The 20,023-nt window shown below is 36.6% G+C and overlaps 1 protein-coding gene across 4 annotated transcripts in view; it reads left to right on the top strand.

Annotated features, from left to right (window-relative positions):
- FNBP1L (formin binding protein 1 like) overlaps positions 1-20,023 on the top strand; it is a 119,833-nt gene that overhangs the window by 75,144 nt on the left and 24,666 nt on the right. For all 4 annotated transcript variants that reach the window (XM_067467771.1, XM_060773979.2, XM_060773981.2 and 1 more), the window contains 7 exons: positions 3,961-4,014; positions 6,081-6,228; positions 8,103-8,165; positions 10,404-10,508; positions 13,316-13,444; positions 16,769-16,915; positions 18,226-18,429. In XM_067467771.1, coding sequence (XP_067323872.1) covers positions 3,961-4,014; positions 6,081-6,228; positions 8,103-8,165; positions 10,404-10,508; positions 13,316-13,444; positions 16,769-16,915; positions 18,226-18,429 — 850 coding nt within the window. The remainder of the gene's footprint in view (positions 1-3,960; positions 4,015-6,080; positions 6,229-8,102; positions 8,166-10,403; positions 10,509-13,315; positions 13,445-16,768; positions 16,916-18,225; positions 18,430-20,023) is intronic.

The raw sequence follows: 20,023 nt of genomic DNA on the forward strand, positions 1-20,023 counted from the left end.
GAGTGTTTGTTAGACTTAAATTGTTTTTTTTACATACTAAACATGTAGATCACAGTTCAAGCTGAGCTAAATATTTTGAGGTCCCATACATTTTCATGGGGAAATTTTAAAACAAGGAGGCAAATATCTTCCGTTGTATTAAACAATTTTTGCCAAAGGCCAGCATCCTTCAAAAAGCAGTCCCAGGAGAATATGATAATATTGAGTGCTTGATTATAGCAGAGATGGTTCCCAATGCAGTTGAGGCTTTCTTTAAAAGAGTACCACCGCTTAACAAGTCTGATTCACAGTTATCAATGCAAATCATACATCTTCACTGGGATGATGCATCTTCTGTGTGAAACCAATGTTTTTGTGGCCAAAATATCTGGAGACTAACATTGAGAACCACTCGTGTAGCAGATCATTATTGAACTTGAATTCACATAGGGAGTAATTGGCAGATTTGTAGGCAGCAGTCTCCATGCACCAGAGGCCTAATTAGGTGATTAATAATCTCTGGAATTGGCATAATCTCTCCTTGACTCTTCATTGTTTGATAAATAATGGTGGGCCCCTGGCTATGGAATTCCCTCCCGAATGAAATTAGATCTGCCTCCTCCCTCCTGACCTTTAGGAAGCTAGCGAAAACCTGGCTGTGGAATGAGGCCTTTGCAGAATGATGGGTGAGACCGGTAATCGACCAAAGTTATTGACTACAATATATGGCCCTGAATATACGGACTGAGTTGGACTTGTTTTGATCTTGGTGAACGACTTTTATGTAATTTATCTTATATATATTTGTTAATTTATTGTAGATATATGATGTTTTAGATTTTTACTGTCAGCATCGAATCCTTGCTGTTAGCCGGTCTGAGTCCCTCTACGGAGGTAGAGACGATCGGGATATAAAAGTGTTAAATAAATAAATAAATAAATAAGTCTACAGTATCTGCAGCCTCCTGCTGCCTTCAATCCCTGGCTCCTCAGACTCAGGCCCCATCTACATAGACACCAGAATCCAATTTGAAGTCAACTTTTCTGGCAGCCTGAAGCTATAGTAGGCCACCATACATTCACTGTACCCTTTGCATTGAGTGCTACTTCACTTATTTTTTTTAACACTTAAGCCCTAGGATTTTAAAAAAACCAATGTTTATTGGGTAACTTGTGAAGTATTTTTAGAAAAATTCTATATATTGCTATGTATCAGAATGACCTATCTTTCCAGTGTCTCATCTCTGCATCCTGATTATTATTATTATTATTATTATTACTATTCTCTTCATATGCATTGAGGCAGGAAACTACAGACTCAAATACAGCAATAAATAGACTCATAACACTGTTAAAACATGAACATCAGTTAGAACAAATATATATGGAAAGTGACTGAAATTTTGAAACATTGTTTACAACTGTGCATCTGTCACCTACAACATGTCTGATAGAACTACTATGTACACTCTACTAGACACAAATGCACCCAAAGCACAGAAGTATACATCATGCTGCAGGAGGGTTAATCATTGTTTTAGGTAATGTTAAAACATCCTTTTGGCTTTTTAAAAGTTATAATAGCTTGATTAAATGAAAGATACTCTAGGTAACACAATTAACACATGATGATGAATTGTCACTGTGTCACCAATAGTGATGTAGTCAATGTGAAGCAAAGAAGCTTTAAAAGAAGACTAGAATGGGAGTTGCAATTGGTTAGGAAGTTCCAATCTGTCATCAGACATTTGGATCAGAATAGCAGCTTTTTATTGCGCTGCAGGTGTTAATTGGTTTCCTTAACACCAGGATGTTTCTATTATTAATAGGTTTTGTGATCAACCAGTATTAATAATGAAATTGTCAGTGTCGGTATTTTTAGTATTTAATTTCCCATAGATGTTACTGTCTATAATTCCACACTCAGTGATGTGTGTTGCACATATGTTAGAAATTTTGGATGTCTCTAAACATTTCATGTTTGTGACATTTTTAGACATGCAGAATTTTGCAACAATAGCAATTCGGTTTGACTGGCAAAATGGAGGTTAAACCAATCCCTTATAAGAGAAAAGGACACATACATACATACATTGTAATAATGAAATGTATGGGGGCACAACATGTCTCATGGAAACCTTTCATTTATATTTTAAAAAGTATATTATTTATTAGATAATACTCCCACACTTTGCAGCCAACATGCTTACATGTGGTGACACATGGTTTGGAAAGCTCTGTTTTAAGGGTTTTTTTTGTTTTGTTTTTTGCTTTTGCAATAGACATAAATGCATTTACCCCTTTGGAAATGTTTCTTTGTAGGTAAAGTCTCTTATTGTTATCGGTTCTTCCTAGTTCTGAATATTTTTTAATTGATAGCTTCTATAGCTTTTGTGTACTGCAGATCAAATATGAATGCTATAATGTTTAGAGGTAGTGTAATATTCCCATATCTAAGGGGGACAGCAAGAGAGAGTGTGATTTTAAAATTTGGCATTAAGCCCCAAATAGCCCAAGTAGAGATTGTACATATGTTTAGTTCCTTTTCCTTAATGTATCACTTGGGGAAACAAAATAGATTTCCTGCTGAAGAACACGAAATATATACATTATTACTTTGTGGGAATATTTGTGGGCAATGAAGTAATTTGAGGCCACTGGAATCTTTGGAATTCCGCTGAACTCTTTTAAAAGTTCCCAGCTCCTCATCCTGTCACTTTGCTTCAGCTTCATTTGGGGGAACAGTCTGTTCTTACTGGCATATTTTTTATGATTGTGGAAGTGAACAGCTAAAAAGGTTGTTAATTATGAAATTCTGTGTCAAATGTATCCATAGGAGACAAATATTTTTTGCTTTCCCCTTTGTTTTAACTGTGTTATCTTGAATAGAAAGAGATGAACAAAATAGGCTGTTCCCACCGTTATTTGGGGGTGGAAAAAATGATTCCTCCTGCTTCCATTAGCACTTGGGGGAAAAAGAGAATTCTATCACTCCTGTTTACATATGTGGTTTTGTAAACAGGAAATGAAATTTCTTATATGCTTATATGAGAGAAACAAACAGGCTGCATTGGTTTCTTAAACCACAGATTTGGCAAGAATGTCAGGGAGTCTGTTTCTGCTAAGTTTTTTTTATTTAGAAAACCCGTATTGTAGCATGATGAATCAAGGTGTGTTCTGATGAGGCATGGACACAGAAACTCTTGCATAGTATATTTTAATTCTGAGTAGTTATGGAGGTGTGTCAGTGCACTACACTAAAACACACAGAGCCTCCATATATTTCATGGCTGAGGAATGATCCTGGGAGTCTTAGCGAAGGCTCAATAAATCTGGTGGTCAAATGTTCACTTCTAGCATCCATTGTGAGGTCCAAAACCCAAAATCTCAAACCTAGATATGACCAAGTAACCACTTCAGGTTTTGATTTCAGTTTACTTGATGCTCTTTTATGTGTTGTTTATGTGTTTATTAATTTGTTTTATACTCTACTCTCTCTCTCTCTCTCATTGAGGGACTCAGAGTGGCTAACAGTAGGGAACAATTCAATGCCATTCATACTTAGGACAATACAATGTCAAATTGCATGTAACACAAACAACACAAAACATTTCTAACATGTCATATAAAAACAGTATTAAAGCCAACTATATTAAAAACCAGCTATTTTAAAAACCCGCACTATCTCGTTGCAATAGTTGAAGTCCCTTGTCATTTAACATGGTTACTCATTGTCTTTCCCAAAAACTTCCTTCCAAAGAAAAGTTTTCATTTGCTTACTGAAGTATAGCGGTGAGGGAGCCATTCTGTTGATGTTGGGAAAAATGTACTGTAATGCCTCCTCCTCGTGAACAGGGGATTTTTTAAAATTGTAAATCAAATTATTCTAAGGGGATCTCTGTGGGGACTCCTGTGGTGCACATAGCGCACCATATGGACAAATATGTGGACAAATATTGCTATGTTTTCTTCTCTTTACAGAAATCTGGTGAAAAAGTACTGCCCTAAGCGTTCATCCAAAGATGAAGAGCCGAGGTAAAATTAATTGATTTAATTTTCTGCAATCAGTTCAGATTAAGTCCCAATCCTAAACCCTTTTTGCTTTCTTGAAATTTGTCATACATAGTTTGGGATAATTACGTATATTTCCCTGAAGTTTCAGTAGGTCATATCTTTTGGACGTAGTTTATTAGTAAAATGTTTCTATTTTATGTTGTAATCCTATTTTCATCTCTGCTCACATGCTGGATCCAATATTTGGATTCTGCATGTGCTAGCCATTGAGCTGAATGTTGTGTGTATCCCCACAATGTAAATTGGGTTAAGTGCTCCTTTATAGAATGCTAATTTTCACAGTGGGTGTTATAGGAGTATTAATAAAACCATGCCATCTCTTGTACATATTCTGCTCATGTAACATAGTTATGAACCTATATTGAGAAATTCTAAAGAGGAGCAATGGTATAATTTTCTGTACCAATTTTCAAATCATGTTTGATACATCCCGTTTCATAAAAATATCATTATTGGAGTATCTCTGACACTATGCTCACAAAGTGTGGGTCTTGATATGAACAGGAGGCAAGAGAGGGGAAACTATAGTCTCCAAATGTTGTAGGACTCTCATGGCAACCCCACAATGTCCAGGGAGCCCGGAGTCTTTAATTCTCAGAATAGATGAGATTAACCTGTTTGTGGGCTATACCACTTCTTCCTTGTGTGGAATATGATTGTGTGGTTATGCAAAACATTCCCTACATTATATTGATTGAGAGATGGATAGTATAGAAATTTTCTCCCCCATCATCTAATTTTCTATGTGAAATTGTTTCGTGGTGAGAATCGCCAACCATGCAATCCCACATTTGCAGATGAAGTTCAGGGTCAAGGTTCTCTCTTCGTTTGCTAATTGTAACATCCAAATCTGAATATCTAGCTTTGGAAAATTATGACCTTCTTTCTCCTTTGTAGTCTGTTCATATGTTAGACAACAAGCATGTGCTGTTACTAATTTTCATGTAACTGTCACAATTTCCGCATTGTCTAAGGAGGAAAAGACCCCCAGCATCTCTTTTTCCCCACACTTGAGGTACCATTGTCCCAGCACACTTGAGCTGGATTGCTTGGCTACCTTTAAAATAGAAATAGTAGATCTGGTATTCTAAAGAAACCACCTGCTCTTCTTTTTTCTGATTGGGGAATATTGATATCTGATTTTAAAAAGGTGCAGTAACTATTTCAAAAGGAAGCACATTCTTAAAGGAATATAGTAATCATTACGTTGCAATAGACCTGTAGAGCACCAGCTTTGTCCTGGTGTCTAGTTATTGGTGGGATTTAAGCTTATAACCCAAACGGATTTCTTATGGAAGATTGTTTTGAACTCCTCCCCTTTACTTTTAACATTTTTAAAAAGAAACTTGAATTTCAACAAGGCTTCCAGATGCTGATATGGCGTTCAAGATCTGACATCATAAAAGAAATATCAAACGTTCCAGTTTTATAAGAGAGGTCTATTTTTTAAAAATACAGTGACATGTTTGTTTGTTTCTCCCCCTCCATACACATTTTCTACCCTTATTGTTTCCCCTTCTCCCCTTCCACTCCCCCCTTTTTTTAGTGCCAGCAATAATGTGGCACCTTTCCCTCCAACCCAAGAGGTGAGCAGTCAAACAGTCTTCAGAGCTGGTAGCAAACTTGTGCAGTAGATCATCCATCGGGGTTCATAGGAGTGGCATGATTGGCATGTTCCACCCTCAAGATCAAGCAATTCATCTCTGCAACAAGTTCAGCTTGCCAAGCCTAGGAAGTTAAGTCCATTCCTAAGCTCAGTCCTTCCATTTCGCATCTTAGGAGATACCACTATACTGCAGGGCCTTCCAGGTAGTATTATTTATTCTTTTCCACCTCTTGACATCTGTTTCCATTAGAAAAAAAATTGTGTGTGAAGACATGTGTATTTTGGACGTTTTCCAGTGTGCATCTTTTTCTGCAGTTCATTTTCTTGAGGTCTGTGCCATGCTAGATTGTAATATGTTTCCTATTCCCTTTGTGGAACAAAAATAAGTCAAATTGACATCTGTTTTTCCCTTCACTGTCAGGTTTACCTCATGTATAGCCTTTTATAATATCCTTAATGAGTTAAATGACTACGCAGGACAGCGAGAAGTAGTAGCAGAAGAATTGGGCCACAGGGTATATGGAGAATTGATGAGATATTCTCATGATCTCAAAACAGAAAGAAAACTGGTAAATATGGTTTACAATTCATTATTGGGCTTGATAGTCATTTGATTTGTTACAGTGGCCACAACATTAGAAAAGAGCTCTGTTGAAGTTAGTTCTCTGTGTAGCAGATCCTTCTGTGGTCAGGGTGGGCAAGTGGTTGGGGTTAATTTTCACTTCCATAGACTACCCTAGCACATTATGTTGCCTGGTAAGTGACATCTTTTCTGGTTGCAATTTTAGGCAAAAAATAGTATTCCAAGAAAGGCCAAACAAACATGTTCACAGATGGTTATTCTTGCAGATTGGCCATTTTCAGACAAAAAATAATGACCCTAAAAGTCAGGCTAGAAAAAAACAAAACCAGAAAGCTTTGAAAGTATTTGGGGAGGCTTGAGGCTTTGGATTCTATTTGCAGTCCACTACCAGACTTTCCCCACTCCTCTTCTGTGACAAAAAGAATAATGGCCCTCAAAATTTCATATTCATGTGAGTGTCTTCAGGTTGTCTGTTATTTTTTTTCCATTGGGGAGATAGAGCAGGTTATAAATAAAGATTATTATTATTATTATTATTATTATTATTATTATTATTATTTGTGGTTACCTCATGGTTTTTTCATAGATGTTTCTTAAGCAAAGAATACTTAGAGGTGGTTTTGCCAGTTCCTTCCTCTGAAATATAGATTATAGCGCCTGATATTTGTTGGTGGTCTTCCATCCAAGTATTACCCAGGGTTGACTATGCTTAGTATCCAAGATCAGATGAAATCTGCTGCTGTTACTAAATTATAAAAATATTCAATTTTATGCATCAAGCTGATGTTTGTGCCAGGCAAACTTGTGCATGTTGCATGGAAATCAGTACCATTGTGTTCAGCAAGGTTTATTTATTAGCAAGATGAGTTGCAGATTGGAGTCTTTATGCATTTTCATTCTAAGTTGCCTCATACATTGTGGAGAATTGGGACTCACATGCTTTAAATAAATTGCATTCTAGGGTCCCCCTCCAAGCAGCTGCTAACTATTAATGCTGGCATTTCTATATGTGTGTGTGTCTGTATAGGTATATTTCAATTCTCATATCAGTTTGAGATTTTAAAAAAAAATGTACTAAAATCTAGTTGGATCCATTTACGATGTCTGTGTAATTAGTCTTCTTGTGGAACTTTTGCCATTTTAATTCCTTCAGAAAAATGACACAGTGTAATTTTTATCTATCTATAGTCAGCTTAGAAGTCATGGGCAAATGAGTTTGTAGATATAAATGATGTTAGGAGCTGAATGTATTTGAAGTGCTTTTTGATATGCTACATGATGGTCAGAATCATGAAAGTTCTGTTGGGTTGTGAAAGGAGTTGTGCCTTTGAGAAGAGCAGCAGGGAAAACTGAAAACCCCACCTGCATCCTTGGCTTCCCTTCCGTATATTTATTTGACGGATAGGGAGAAGCTTTTGAGTAAGTGTTAGTCCTGTATTTGTATAAGTCTTCATAGATAACAATTCCTTGATCTGTGTAGATTGGAGAGGTGTGGAAAGTACTTTTTATCTTATCCTCTCTGCAAAGATTACCATCTGAATTGGTAAAGTTTATATGAAATGATTTTATTGATCAGCCAATTGGCCTGACCAAAACAGACAATATAAACACAACATACAGTATGCACCTAGTCCGAGTAATTGGTAACTTGGAATAAAAAATCTACATCCACATTACTCATGAAATTCATCCTTTTTGGCATTGTTTTGTGCCTTCAAAATCAATTCAGTTTTGAAAAAAAACATGTTGTGTCTTTATACAGATAGCAGAAACCACAAATACCTTGTTAATAAGAAAGCTAATTGTGAAACAAATATTTTTATTGTGTTTGTTTGTTAACCTCTCTCATAACTTTCCTAGCACCTTCAAGAGGGCAGAAAAGCTCAGCAGTATCTTGATATGTGTTGGAAGCAGATGGATAATGTGAGTTTCTCCTCACTTCTTTTTTCCCCTCTTTATCTTATAATAGCAGAATATGGTGGACATTTAAAAGTAAAGACACTGGATCAAGTTATCACTGAGCTGTTGTGTTGTTTTTTAAAAATAGATTACATAGATTGCTTTGTTTGTGGGCATCATTACACTTCTAATTTATCAATAAATAGGCTATTTTTTCCATAACGTGGCCTCGAGGGACTCAGGGGCTAAACTTTAGCTCTATCAGACTTCGTTGAAAATACCTTCCCTTGTGGCTCTTAACAAGATACTGGAAGCAACTTTTGCCTTAGAATAAGAGCTCTAAATAAACGAAACTACAGTCAGCCTTCTGTGGTCACGTATTCAACCCTCAATGGCTTGAAAGTATTCTCCCTTCACCCCCAAAATACCCAAAAGCAAACCTGATTTTGCTAATTTTATATAAGGCACATTATTTTACTGTATTGTTGTATATGATGGAACCTGATCACCCACATATTTTGGTATCCATGAAGGGTTCTGGAACCAAACCCTAGTGGATACCAATGGCCCACTGTATTAAGACGGTTAAAATCATTGACCTTTTCTTGTAACTTTTGTAAGGCTTGAACTTTATTTTGAGACTAGTTTTCAAGAATCTGTATAAGTTTTTTTTTAATTGGGGTGTTATCAGGAAAGGAAACAATCAGTCTTCACCTATTGTTATTTCTCTTTTAGGTAAGTTAAGATATGTCCTTATCTTTTTGATGGATCATTTAAAAATGATCACTCCAAGCTGTTTTAGTCCTGCCTCCTAAACTCCTATTCTTCAGAATTGACATATTGCTCTAAGGCAGGTGACATTCTCTTCCTGCAATTGCCTTTGTGATCTTTGCCATTTACCCCCTTCCTCCCACTGAATTTACTATAGTGAATCAAGTTTGGGGCCTCACTTCTCCTTCACCTCTAAATGTGAGACGGCTTACAACCCATGAGAAATGTACAGCGATATCCTGGTTCATGTCACAGACCAATTTCCTAAATAGTGTGGTAGCGGTGCATTCTTCATGGTGTACATAATGCCACATGTAAACAGGCATTCTCTACAGAAACCTAGATATACAGTGGATTCTAATCTTCCAATCCCCCATTTCCACATTTTATACAAGAATACTGCACCATTGCAACTCTCTCTGGAGTTCCTGACTCATATATTAAGAATGTGGTGGTCAAGAATGTGTGTGTGAATCAGGCTTGTGTTCCTCCTCTTCCCACCCCATTTGATTATCAATAGGAAGTTGATTGGAATAATACATTGTACTTCAATTATTGAGAAAGGTATAATATCATAGTGACAGAATCACTGCCTATACTGAAGACAGAAAAGTACTTTGAGAAGAATGAGTTACAGTTGTGCCTTTATTGCTCTGTAAACTTCACAACTTCCTGTGAGCAACTAATGCATTTTTTCAGCTTCCTCCGCCCCCTCAACCTTTCCTTGCTGCTTTTAAACCTCACATTAGCTTAAAAATAGAGGTTGTAACCCTAAAGGAAGTGGGAAAGAAAAGTGGCATCCTTCGAATGCTTAAAGGAATTAGCTAATTTCTAACCTCAGTTTAAATCAAGACCTTGGTTTGCAAGACCTTATTTGAATTGTTGAGGGGATAGGGTGACTTAAGGGTCTTTCATTTATTGGGTGTCTCTAAGTCAAAGTCAACTTGAAGGATGTTAACAACAACAGCTCTGCTTTAGAGGTGAGCAAATGCAGTGGGGTTAAAGGCCAATTTTCTGCAGCTCGGACTGTCTGAGCTGTACATTTTGTCAAAGATTATTATGTTTATTTATACCTCACTTTTTCTCTGCACAAAGGAGACACAAAGCAACTGACACAAATTGTGTTAATGTTCTTTTTTGGGTTTGAAAGGTGGATTTTTTATGTTGAGAAGAGGCTCTAGCATCAATTTATCGACACTCTCAAATGCTTCTAAAAGAAGCATTTCACCTTCTTTTGCCAGAAGAAAGGCAGCCCGTGGTATCCTGAGTGCCCGAAAAAGTAAAGACTGTAGAAAGTCACAGGAGGTCAATTGTAGCCACAAAGCTATACTTTGCCCACTCCTGTTCTATTTTAATGTGATAATTAAGCAAGCGCTTGCAGGTAAAAATAAGTTTTTTCAAAATTGAACGGTAACCATAAGTGGGTCTAAAAAAATTAAAGTGGCACTTCATATTGATTTGTAAATGTAACATGCTGTTCTTATATTTTAGAGCAAAAAGAAATTTGAGAGAGAGTGCAGAGAAGCAGAAAAGGCACAACAGTGTTATGAAAGACTGGATAATGATACCAATGCCACTAAAGCGGATGTTGAGAAAGTAAGATATTATTAGAATGGCTAACATTTTTTTGTTCCCATACCAATATTTGAACATAATATTTTGTGAAAGTTTGTTATCTTTTAAAAACGTATTATGCTTATCAAGGAGACATGGAATCACTGGGTGCACCTAAACATCACATTTTTCAATTCTCTGAACTGAATTGGACAAACCCTTCACACTGGGATTGCAAGTTGCTGTTCATTCTTGATTTGCAACTGTATTTTGGAGTCGTTCCTGGAGGAGTCATTTCAGATTCAAAAGTGTATACATCCCTGATACTTAAATTACTATATCGTTCTCAGAAAAGTTCAAAGTCTGTTACTTTTCAGTCTGAGAATACATCATTTTTTCTGTTCAACAGAAGTTTTATTTAACGTAATTTAAACTCAAAAGACAAACTTTCTTTCTTATTACAGTTACATGTATGTTAACAAAGTTGTTGTGTGGCTGGCATTTATTTCAGAAGTAGAAATAGCATGGAAAGAATAGGAATTAGTTGAATCTTCTTGAGACCTCTTGAAGGATTCTTCCAAAATCCATCCAGGGATTACTTGCTTTTGCTAGCCTCCAGTTTTAAAATTATTTATTTATTTATTTATTTATTTGCAGTATTTATATTCTGCCCTTTTCGCCCCGTAGGGGACTCAGGGCAAATTACAATGTACTTATACATGGCAAACATTCAATGCCATAGACACACAACATATATGGACAGACACACAGAGGCTACTTAACATTCCAACTTTTTTTAATGAGGGCATTCTGGCCACCAGGGGAGCTGTCGCTTCATCGTCAATTAGTGACACTGATGACACTGATGAAGTACATCCTCATTCTTTGCATGCTTGCTGGAGATTTTTGTGGTGTTGAAAATTAGTTAAATTAACCTTCCTTGCATATGCGTTACCTAAATTTCCTACTTGACAGATGCAACTGTCTTTCGGGCGGCAAAGGTCAACAGCAAGCTATACAAATTGGTCAGAAGCTCACTCTAACCTGGGCTGGCTTCGAACTCATGACCTTTCAATCAGTAGTGATCTTAATGCAGCTGACTCCCAGCCAGCTGTGCCACAGTTTTGGTGCTTCAGAAGCAGATATGTTTTGATAGACAGGCATGCAGGACTTTTTAAAAACATGTTGAACTACTTGAAAAGACAGCCTTGTTCCCCATTAGTTTCTGTTTTGCTATTCACACATGCTCATTAAGGAATTCCATAGGCAGATTTTCTTTTACTTTACTCATTGTAAGCAGGTGTACTAAGTACTATAGAATTAGCTGGAGAAGAACTCCATTGTTTCTCAGCTCAAGCTTCTATTGCATTCATTATTGCATACACACTGCAGCAACCTAACACAAAAAGTATGTTTGTCCGACCATCCTTCAAAATCTTCTCAATGCTCTACACCCATGTGGGTCCCCAGGTGTTTTGGCCTACAACTCCCAGAAATACCATCCAGTTTACCAACTGTTAGGATTTCTGGGAGTTGAAGGCCAAAACATCTTGGAACCCACAGGTTGAGAACCACTGCTCTACACTGTTACCTAGAAACCTTACTTCCTTTCATTTTACAAAAAATCATTAATATGGCATTTCTCCTCCTCCGTTCACACTCTCTGTATGCTACCTCCAACTGCTTCCAGTTCTTCAGAGCAGATTGTGGGGGTACACGGGGAATCATAATGCTAACAGGTGGCCCATTCTGCTGTCTGTATTCCTTCTGCTAGCAGATGAGACCCCACTGGATTTCACTTTTATCTTACAGACTTCAGGAAGATGAAGGCTTTGTTATTTTAGTCCCAGTTAGACACAGATGAACAGTCATCCTTTGATACTGATAAGAGAATTATGGAAAAAGTTGGTTAGGACAAGGATTTTGATATATGACAATTGAATCTAGAAGCCTTTTATGAATCATGTCTCATATAGTGGGGCTGATTTTTTGATACATTGTTTTCTACATGGAATGGTCTTTGTTGCCATTGATGAAAGAACAGTTACTGGAAAAACTTATGACCAAAACAGTAGCAGTATGCTTTCGTATGAGGGCATCAAGACAGACGTATGTTACATCTGTCTGGAGTTACTGGATTTTTATAAACACTGTTGGTGAATTGCTTCACCAGTAAAGAAGTCTCTTTCTGTGTAGAGGGATAATGTTCTGTAATGTTAATCTCACTTGAAAAAAATAAGTTTAAGGTTAGAGAAGGCGGCTTCTCAAACTCTTCTCACTCACAACCCCTTTTTGTCTAAGGAATTTTATGTTACCTCAGTTATATATGAAATAGGTATAAAACCCAAACATTTACTGATAACAAATCAGTATTTGTATAGCTTGCTGAACAGGCTGATTTTCCTTTTTGTGGTGTACAGCTGAAGCATTTTCAGCAGAGTCCACTGTAAACTCTGTATGCTGTTGCTAAGAGATTTGTGTAAATAAATGGAGTTCAGAAACCATTTACTGTTGCTAGATTTTTTGTGACCCCAAAGGATGAGCTAAAGGGTTGGGACCCACAGTTTAAGAAGCAGTGGCCTAAAGAGACACTTGCTTTGCTTTGTTTTCTGCATACTTTTGATTGAGTAAATTGATTTTTGCAAATGTTTGGGAGGATGTTGCAAATGATTATTAATTTTTATAATATTGAATATATGACACTGGAAATGCTAATGAAACTTTAAATGGCATACTAAGACTTCACTAATACTAAAGGAAGTTTGTGAAGTGAAAGCTGATCATGTTGCTAAGCCTATGTATAAACAACCTTTTAAAAGGGTGGGGTTGATCTTTCTCTGTGTCCTTAGGCAAAACAGCAATTAAACCTGCGTACACACATGGCTGATGAAAACAAAAATGAGTATGCTGCACAATTACAGAACTTTAATGGTGAACAGCACAAACATTTCTACATTGTTATTCCTCAAATTTACAAGGTAAATCTTTCATTGAAATCAAACTTTTTAAAAATTTCTGTAAACTATGGAAAAACCTTTTTAATGTACTTCCAGTTTTTTAAGCAAAAAGTAAAATTAATTTGGTTCCCTTAAAAAAACAAGATGTATGTCCCCTGGTAAGCACATCCTCCTCTCTAGGTTTAATTGATTTGTTAACTAAACACACCAGATTTGGGCATGGTTAGCTTTTTGTTACACCTTATTTGCATTTGGACATTTGGAAACAATTTAGATACCATGTCCATACTGACGGAGTATGCTCAGTTTTCAGCAATATCTACAATCTATTCTGAAAAACATTTTCTCTGTACTCCATTGTGAAGTGCAAGATTTTTTAAAGAAAATATTTTTTTATAAAGAAGCAATAAAATATGGGTCAGTATCTATAATCAAACACTTAGTATTATGTGAGGGACATAATTTTCAGTGTATAACCTGGAACCCTATTTTCTTACTTGAAATGAACAATGTCTTGGACTTCTGACCATGCATACATAGAATTGCTCTGGAGAACCTAATGATGCCTAGAAAATTATTATTTCTAGGACTGCAGTGCTATTCTGTGGTAAGCATCAGTTCTGATAATTTCAGATTGCATGACTGTGTTCCCAAGGGCATCTGGTTCCCCATCCTTACATGACCCACTTCCTGTTCCGGGGAAGTTTTGGTATTAAATAATTACAGGGGAATTCCTGAAAAACAGAGGACCAGGAAGCTATGGGGATGTTGCTTCTCTTTGCAGATGGATCATTTTTGTATGTGAACTTGTTTCCCATGTTGCCTTTGTATTTTCTTCTTCTAATTTAAAAAAATTAATGTAATATGACAAGTGTGCAAAATTCCATTACATACAGTGGAGCAGCAAATCAGTATCAGGAAGAAATCACGCATCTGGATATGCTTTTGTATTTGCAGTGGCTTGAAAGAAAATAGTCTAGTTTTTATTTTTTTTTATATACCCGATTGTTTGTGCTGTCTCACAAATCTGTATAAGATTTGGAAGTATAAGAAAGAGTCTGTGCAAGGGAGGGAGAGTATATTAGTTATTAGCAATAGTCATAATAGTGGTATAGTATGGGTTGAGTATCCCTTCTTTGAAATACCTGGGACCAGAAATGTTTTCGTTTTCAGATGTATTTTTTTTTCCGATTTTGAATATTTGCTTTTACATCTTGGATGTCCATACCTCCTGCTGTTTCATAGATTCTCATATCTCTCCAGCCTTGAGTCTTGTTTGTTCACTAGTCGTTTGTTCACTATGCATGAGACATGAGGCTGGAGAGAGACTAGGGATCTCAGAGAATGAGGATATAAGAGAGCTTATATTTGGATTGGGGGAAGTACTTTATAGGCAATCTCCAGGCTGCCTCCCACCTACACCTTGTGTATGAACGAGCAGGAGCACTGTATCTACGGCATTAAAGACTGAAGCAGGTAGCTAGCAGCAATATTTTTTTTATTTTGGAGCACTTCGGATTTCCGGATTACGAATACTCAAACTGTAGTTATAAGAAGACCTAATACATTATTTCTTTTTATTACATCAGCATTTCTTCCTAAAAGAGTGAAATCAGAATTTTGGGGTCCTTGCTGTTTTTGGAATCTCAGCAATGGCTTATTAGTAAACTATCTCAAAGCATTGCATAGCATGGGTTGTTGTATGTTTTTTCGGGCTATATGACCATGTTCTAGAGGCATTCTCTCCTGACGTTTCGCCTGCATCTATGGCGAGCATCCTCAGAGGTAGTGAGGTCTGTTGGAACAAGGAAAATGGGTTTATATATCTGTGGAATGACCAGGGTGGGACAAAGAACTCTTGTCTGTTGGAGCTAGGTGTGAATGTTTCAACTGACCACATTGATTAGCATTTGATGGCCTAGCAGTGCCTGGGGCAATCTTTTGTTGAGAGGTGATTAGATGTCCTTGATTGTTTCCTCTCTGTTTTGCTGTTGTAGTTTTAGAGTTTTTTTATTCATTTTCATGGTTTCCTTCTTTCTGTTCAAGTTGTCCACATGCTTGTGGATTTCATTGGCTTCTCTGTGTAGCCTGACATCGTGGTTGTTAGAGTGGTCCAGCATTTCTGTGTTTTCAAATAATATGCTGTGTCCAGGTTGGTTCATCAGGTGCTCTGCTATGGCTGACTTCTCTGGTTGAAGTAGTCTGCAGTGCTTTTCATGTTCCTTGATTCGTGTTTGGGCAATGCTGCGTTTGGTGGTCCCTATGTATACCTGTCCACAGCTGCATGGTATATGGTAGATTCCTGCAAAAGTGAGAGGATCCCTCTTGTCCTTTGCTGAATGTAGCATTTGTTGGATTTTCTTGGTGGGTCTGTAGATGGTTTGTATGTTGTGTTTCCTCATCAGCTTCCCTATGCGGTCAGTGGTTCCCTTGATGTATGGCAAGAACACTTTTCCTCTGGGTGGATCTTTGTCTTTACTCTCGTGGCTTGTTCTTGGTCTTGCAGCTCTTCTGATGTCTGAGATGGAGTATCCATTGGTCTGTAAAGCCCAGTTTAGGTGGTTCAGTTCTTCTTGGAGGAGGTGGGGTTCGCAGATTCTTTTTGCACTGTCTGCCAAGGCTTTAATGGTGCTTCTTTTGCATAGCATGTTTTGCATAGCATGTTTTGATACTGACAACCCAATCCAATTCATGATTCTTGAAGTAATTTTCTTGACCTCAATGGAGAAAAGTGATTGTAGCTTCAGGTTTGTTTCTGTGGTTCTTTTGTTCTTCTTTTGATCAGCATCTTGGTTATTAAATACATTGTGTTGCTGGAAAAGATTTTGACAGACATACAAGTGAATAAAATAGCTGTATAAGATTTTCTAACAATTGCAAATAAATAAATACTTTTGAGAGATGTGTTCTTTTCATCTGGAACACATTTTACCTTGCACAGCTTATTAGCTTTGACACTTCCAAAACACTAGTAAATTTTCAAGAATTATTTGTGTCAGAATAATTTAGATTCGCAGTTGTAACTAACAAGTCTCACTATGGATGTAAAATGTATCATTTTTATTGTTGTTATGTAGTTTTCTGTGGGCAACAGTTATTTACAATGTCTTGATTTGATTTTAGCTTACTTAAACCTAACTTGGTTACTGATACTTTGTCAGTTAATTTTAATCCTTTATTTAATCTATTGCATTCCCTTTCCACTGGTTGATAATGTGCTGGATATAAATTATAAAATTAATAATGTTTTTATTTAAACTGGGAGGAACAGTAGCCCAAAACTTTAAAAAAATAAGTGCACAGTATCAGGATAAGGGACATCCAGGCTTTTGTTTATTACCACAGCACCTCCAAGAAATGGATGAACGAAGAACCATCAAGCTTAGTGAATGTTACAGAGGGTTTGCAGATTCTGAACGCAAAGTTATTCCAATAATCTCGAAATGTTTAGAAGGAATGATTGCTGCAGCAAAATCAGTAGATGAACGCAGGGTAAGTTGAATTCATGTTACTGATATTGAACATGTTTCCTGTAACAGAGTCAATTTAAATAATGATTCCAAATTCCCATTACCAGATGAGTTGTAATGTTTAAGGCCATGTGATTGTCCATCCACATAGTGTTCCTCTTCAAGAGCATGATGGCAGCTCCCTTGCAACCCAGGCAGCCAAAAACAAGGCCTAGCATGTCTGTTGTGTTTCCATCCTTGGTTGTGAGAATACAATCAGCTCTAGAGGTGATCTCATGTAGACAACTGTTGAAAATTTTCTAATTAATTATTTTAATTCTTTAATCTTATTATCTGTCTCAGTCATAAGAAATTCATAATGTAAATAGTGCTTTTATTATAGATGATTCAGATTTATTTGTTTTTTTTTTGGTTTGGTTTTTTTTTGGCCAGAGGGATTATTATGTCAGGGTGTCTCTTAGAGATTTTGAATTTTTATAGATTTTTTTCTCAAAGTTCAGTCAGTATGTCTCCAGGTATAAGTGTTGGTTGACTGACCTTAGTGGTTTTCATCTACTCTTGCATTTCTTCTGTTTTCCCTATCAGGGAATGTCAATGAAATATATAGAGGTATAAAAATCACATTGGCGCAGTGTACACTTGCAGCAGATTAGCCGTAAGCCTCATAAAGTAGATTATGAAATGAGTGCTGAGATTCTAAAATGTTTAGCATTGATTTGACATTGCAGTGTTTACATATTGAAGAGTGCCAAAATTAGAGTCTCTGAGACTGATATTGTATCATCTTCTGATGGAGAGTTATTTTCCACACATAAATGTTTGAATTCCTGATCATCTGCTCTGTGCTTCTATATAAACCTAGAGAGGGTTTCAAGCATGATCTTGTTGTGGAGGAGACAAAGTATTTTATACTTCGTGTTCTGTTTTATGTCTGTCTTATCCAAAGTAGTAGTTTTTTGCACATCCAGTACCTGAGTCATATTTAAAACGGTCTTTACCTTGAATGCTTAAACATTTCTTTTCTGGAGGTATATACATTCCAATTTGGTTATAATGAAGAAGTGAAATAACAGGAAATACCAGGTGCTTGAATGTCCTGTCCTGTCTGCATCATCATCATTATATTAAAATCCAATTAAGATAGTTGTTCAGAACAAAGACTCTGGAAAATACTGCTTTCAAGTGAATTAATTCCTTCTGGAATATCAGAAAATTCTGATTGTCTCCTCTAAGCTGTTTATTTTACATCTGCTGTATTTTAAAGTACCACTTCAGTGAAGCCATTCATTCTCTGTGTAATCATTTTATAACCATCATATCTCTCCCATCAAGGACTCTCAAATAGTAATAGACTCCTTCAAGTCTGGTTTTGAACCTCCGGGAGACTTTCCATTTGAAGATTACAGCCAGCATATTTACAGGACTGTTTCCGATGGAACAATCAGTACACCAAAGCAGGAAGGGATGAAAATCGATGCAAAAACCACTGTGGGCAAAGCTAAGGGCAAGCTGTGGCTTTTTGGAAAGAAACCAAAGGTAAAAGACTATTTACAAATGAAAATGTACTCAGAATTTGTGGTTCAAGGATCAAATAGCGTCCTTTACATCACCTTTAGAAACAATTGTGATCCTAAAAATAATTTTGAAAGTATTCATCTAGACATAATTTCGATGTGCTTACTTGACTGTTTTAGAAAATTGATTTCAGATATGGTTGGCTGTTTCACTTTGCTTTTATGAACTCTGTCCATCCTCCAGCTTGTTTTGCTAATCCAGCAGTTAACTTCCAGTCTATCTGAGATGTTTGTAGTTAGATAAATGTAATACATCTCCTGAAGCTTCTTTATCTGCTTGGAATTGTCTCACTAGTTGTGGTCAAGCAACATATTCTTCTGCTCCACGCACACACATGCCTGGCCAGAAACTATTGAACTGGTATGAGCAATTGTGTAGGTGTTTCTGTGGTAGTTGTTGTAGTGTTCAGACTATGCTATATCATGTCATGCTAGTATTGGGGTTTGACTGTTGTACTGAAACTGGGTGAGAGATCAGGCTATTTGAACATTAGTGCTTGTGCATTTCTAAACTTCTAATATTATTAATTTAGCTCTCCTGTTCAGCAATCTTTTTATTTGCAGCTGCATGGCAGTAATGTAAAACAATATCACTTTAAAGATGTACAAATACGTCTCAAGGTTAAAGGGAAAGCAAATGCTATATTTCCTGGCTGTGTTGCAGAAGTTCTTAGTTTGGCGCCCAGCAAAGAACATAAGCTCTGTTTTTCCCCTCTTTCATTAAAGTATTGTGGGATATGTGTGAAATTTATGCAGGACATATTATTCCTGTAGATAAAAAAAAACTAGCTAATCTTCCTTTTAAAACTGTAGCATGCATATGATACCTTATCAGTGCCATTCCTTCAGTCTTTTCAACGGTTATGCTTTGAAGAAATCCAGCATTGAGGGCATGCAGATTTCTAACATTAAAACAGAAGAGTGTGTTGAGTTTTGGACCAACCTTTCTGAATACTGGAAAGCAAAAGGAATAGATAATGGATGTAATAAAACAAAAACCTGCTATGCTGACTTTCTCATTTGTTTTCTAGTGGTACATTTTTGGTACAGCTTTAGCAGGGAGATTCTCCCTTATTTTTGAAACTCCTATGAAAAATATGTTTTTAATTATGTAAAATGTATGACTAAATCTATGACTAAGGAACTCTGCTTTTCTCTTTTTCAGTTTTTCTTACATTCTTACTGTTATGTGTCATTCTGATGATAAAACCAACAAAGGGTTTTGTGGCACCTTAGAATTAAAAAAAATATCCTGGCACTAGTTTAATGATTATGATAAACTCTGATGTTTATTATTTTGGTGGAAACAAATAATGTCATGATATTGGTCCTAGAAAAGGGTGGGCTTTATCCATTTGTTGAAGTGAGTCAGATGCATGAGTGGAAGGAAGGGATTTCAACATATTTTCCCCTGTAGCCCACAACATCCTCACTGTTTTGGAAGTTTCTCCAACCTTTCAGATATACTGGGAAGGATGTTCTATAGGGGGCTGTAGAAATAATATTATCTTAACACCTCTTTTCCACTCATGCAACTCAAAATCTAGTTTGTGAAT

Source organism: Anolis sagrei, chromosome 4, assembly GCF_037176765.1.
Source record: "Anolis sagrei isolate rAnoSag1 chromosome 4, rAnoSag1.mat, whole genome shotgun sequence".
NCBI classification, from domain to species: Eukaryota; Metazoa; Chordata; class Lepidosauria; order Squamata; family Dactyloidae; genus Anolis; species Anolis sagrei.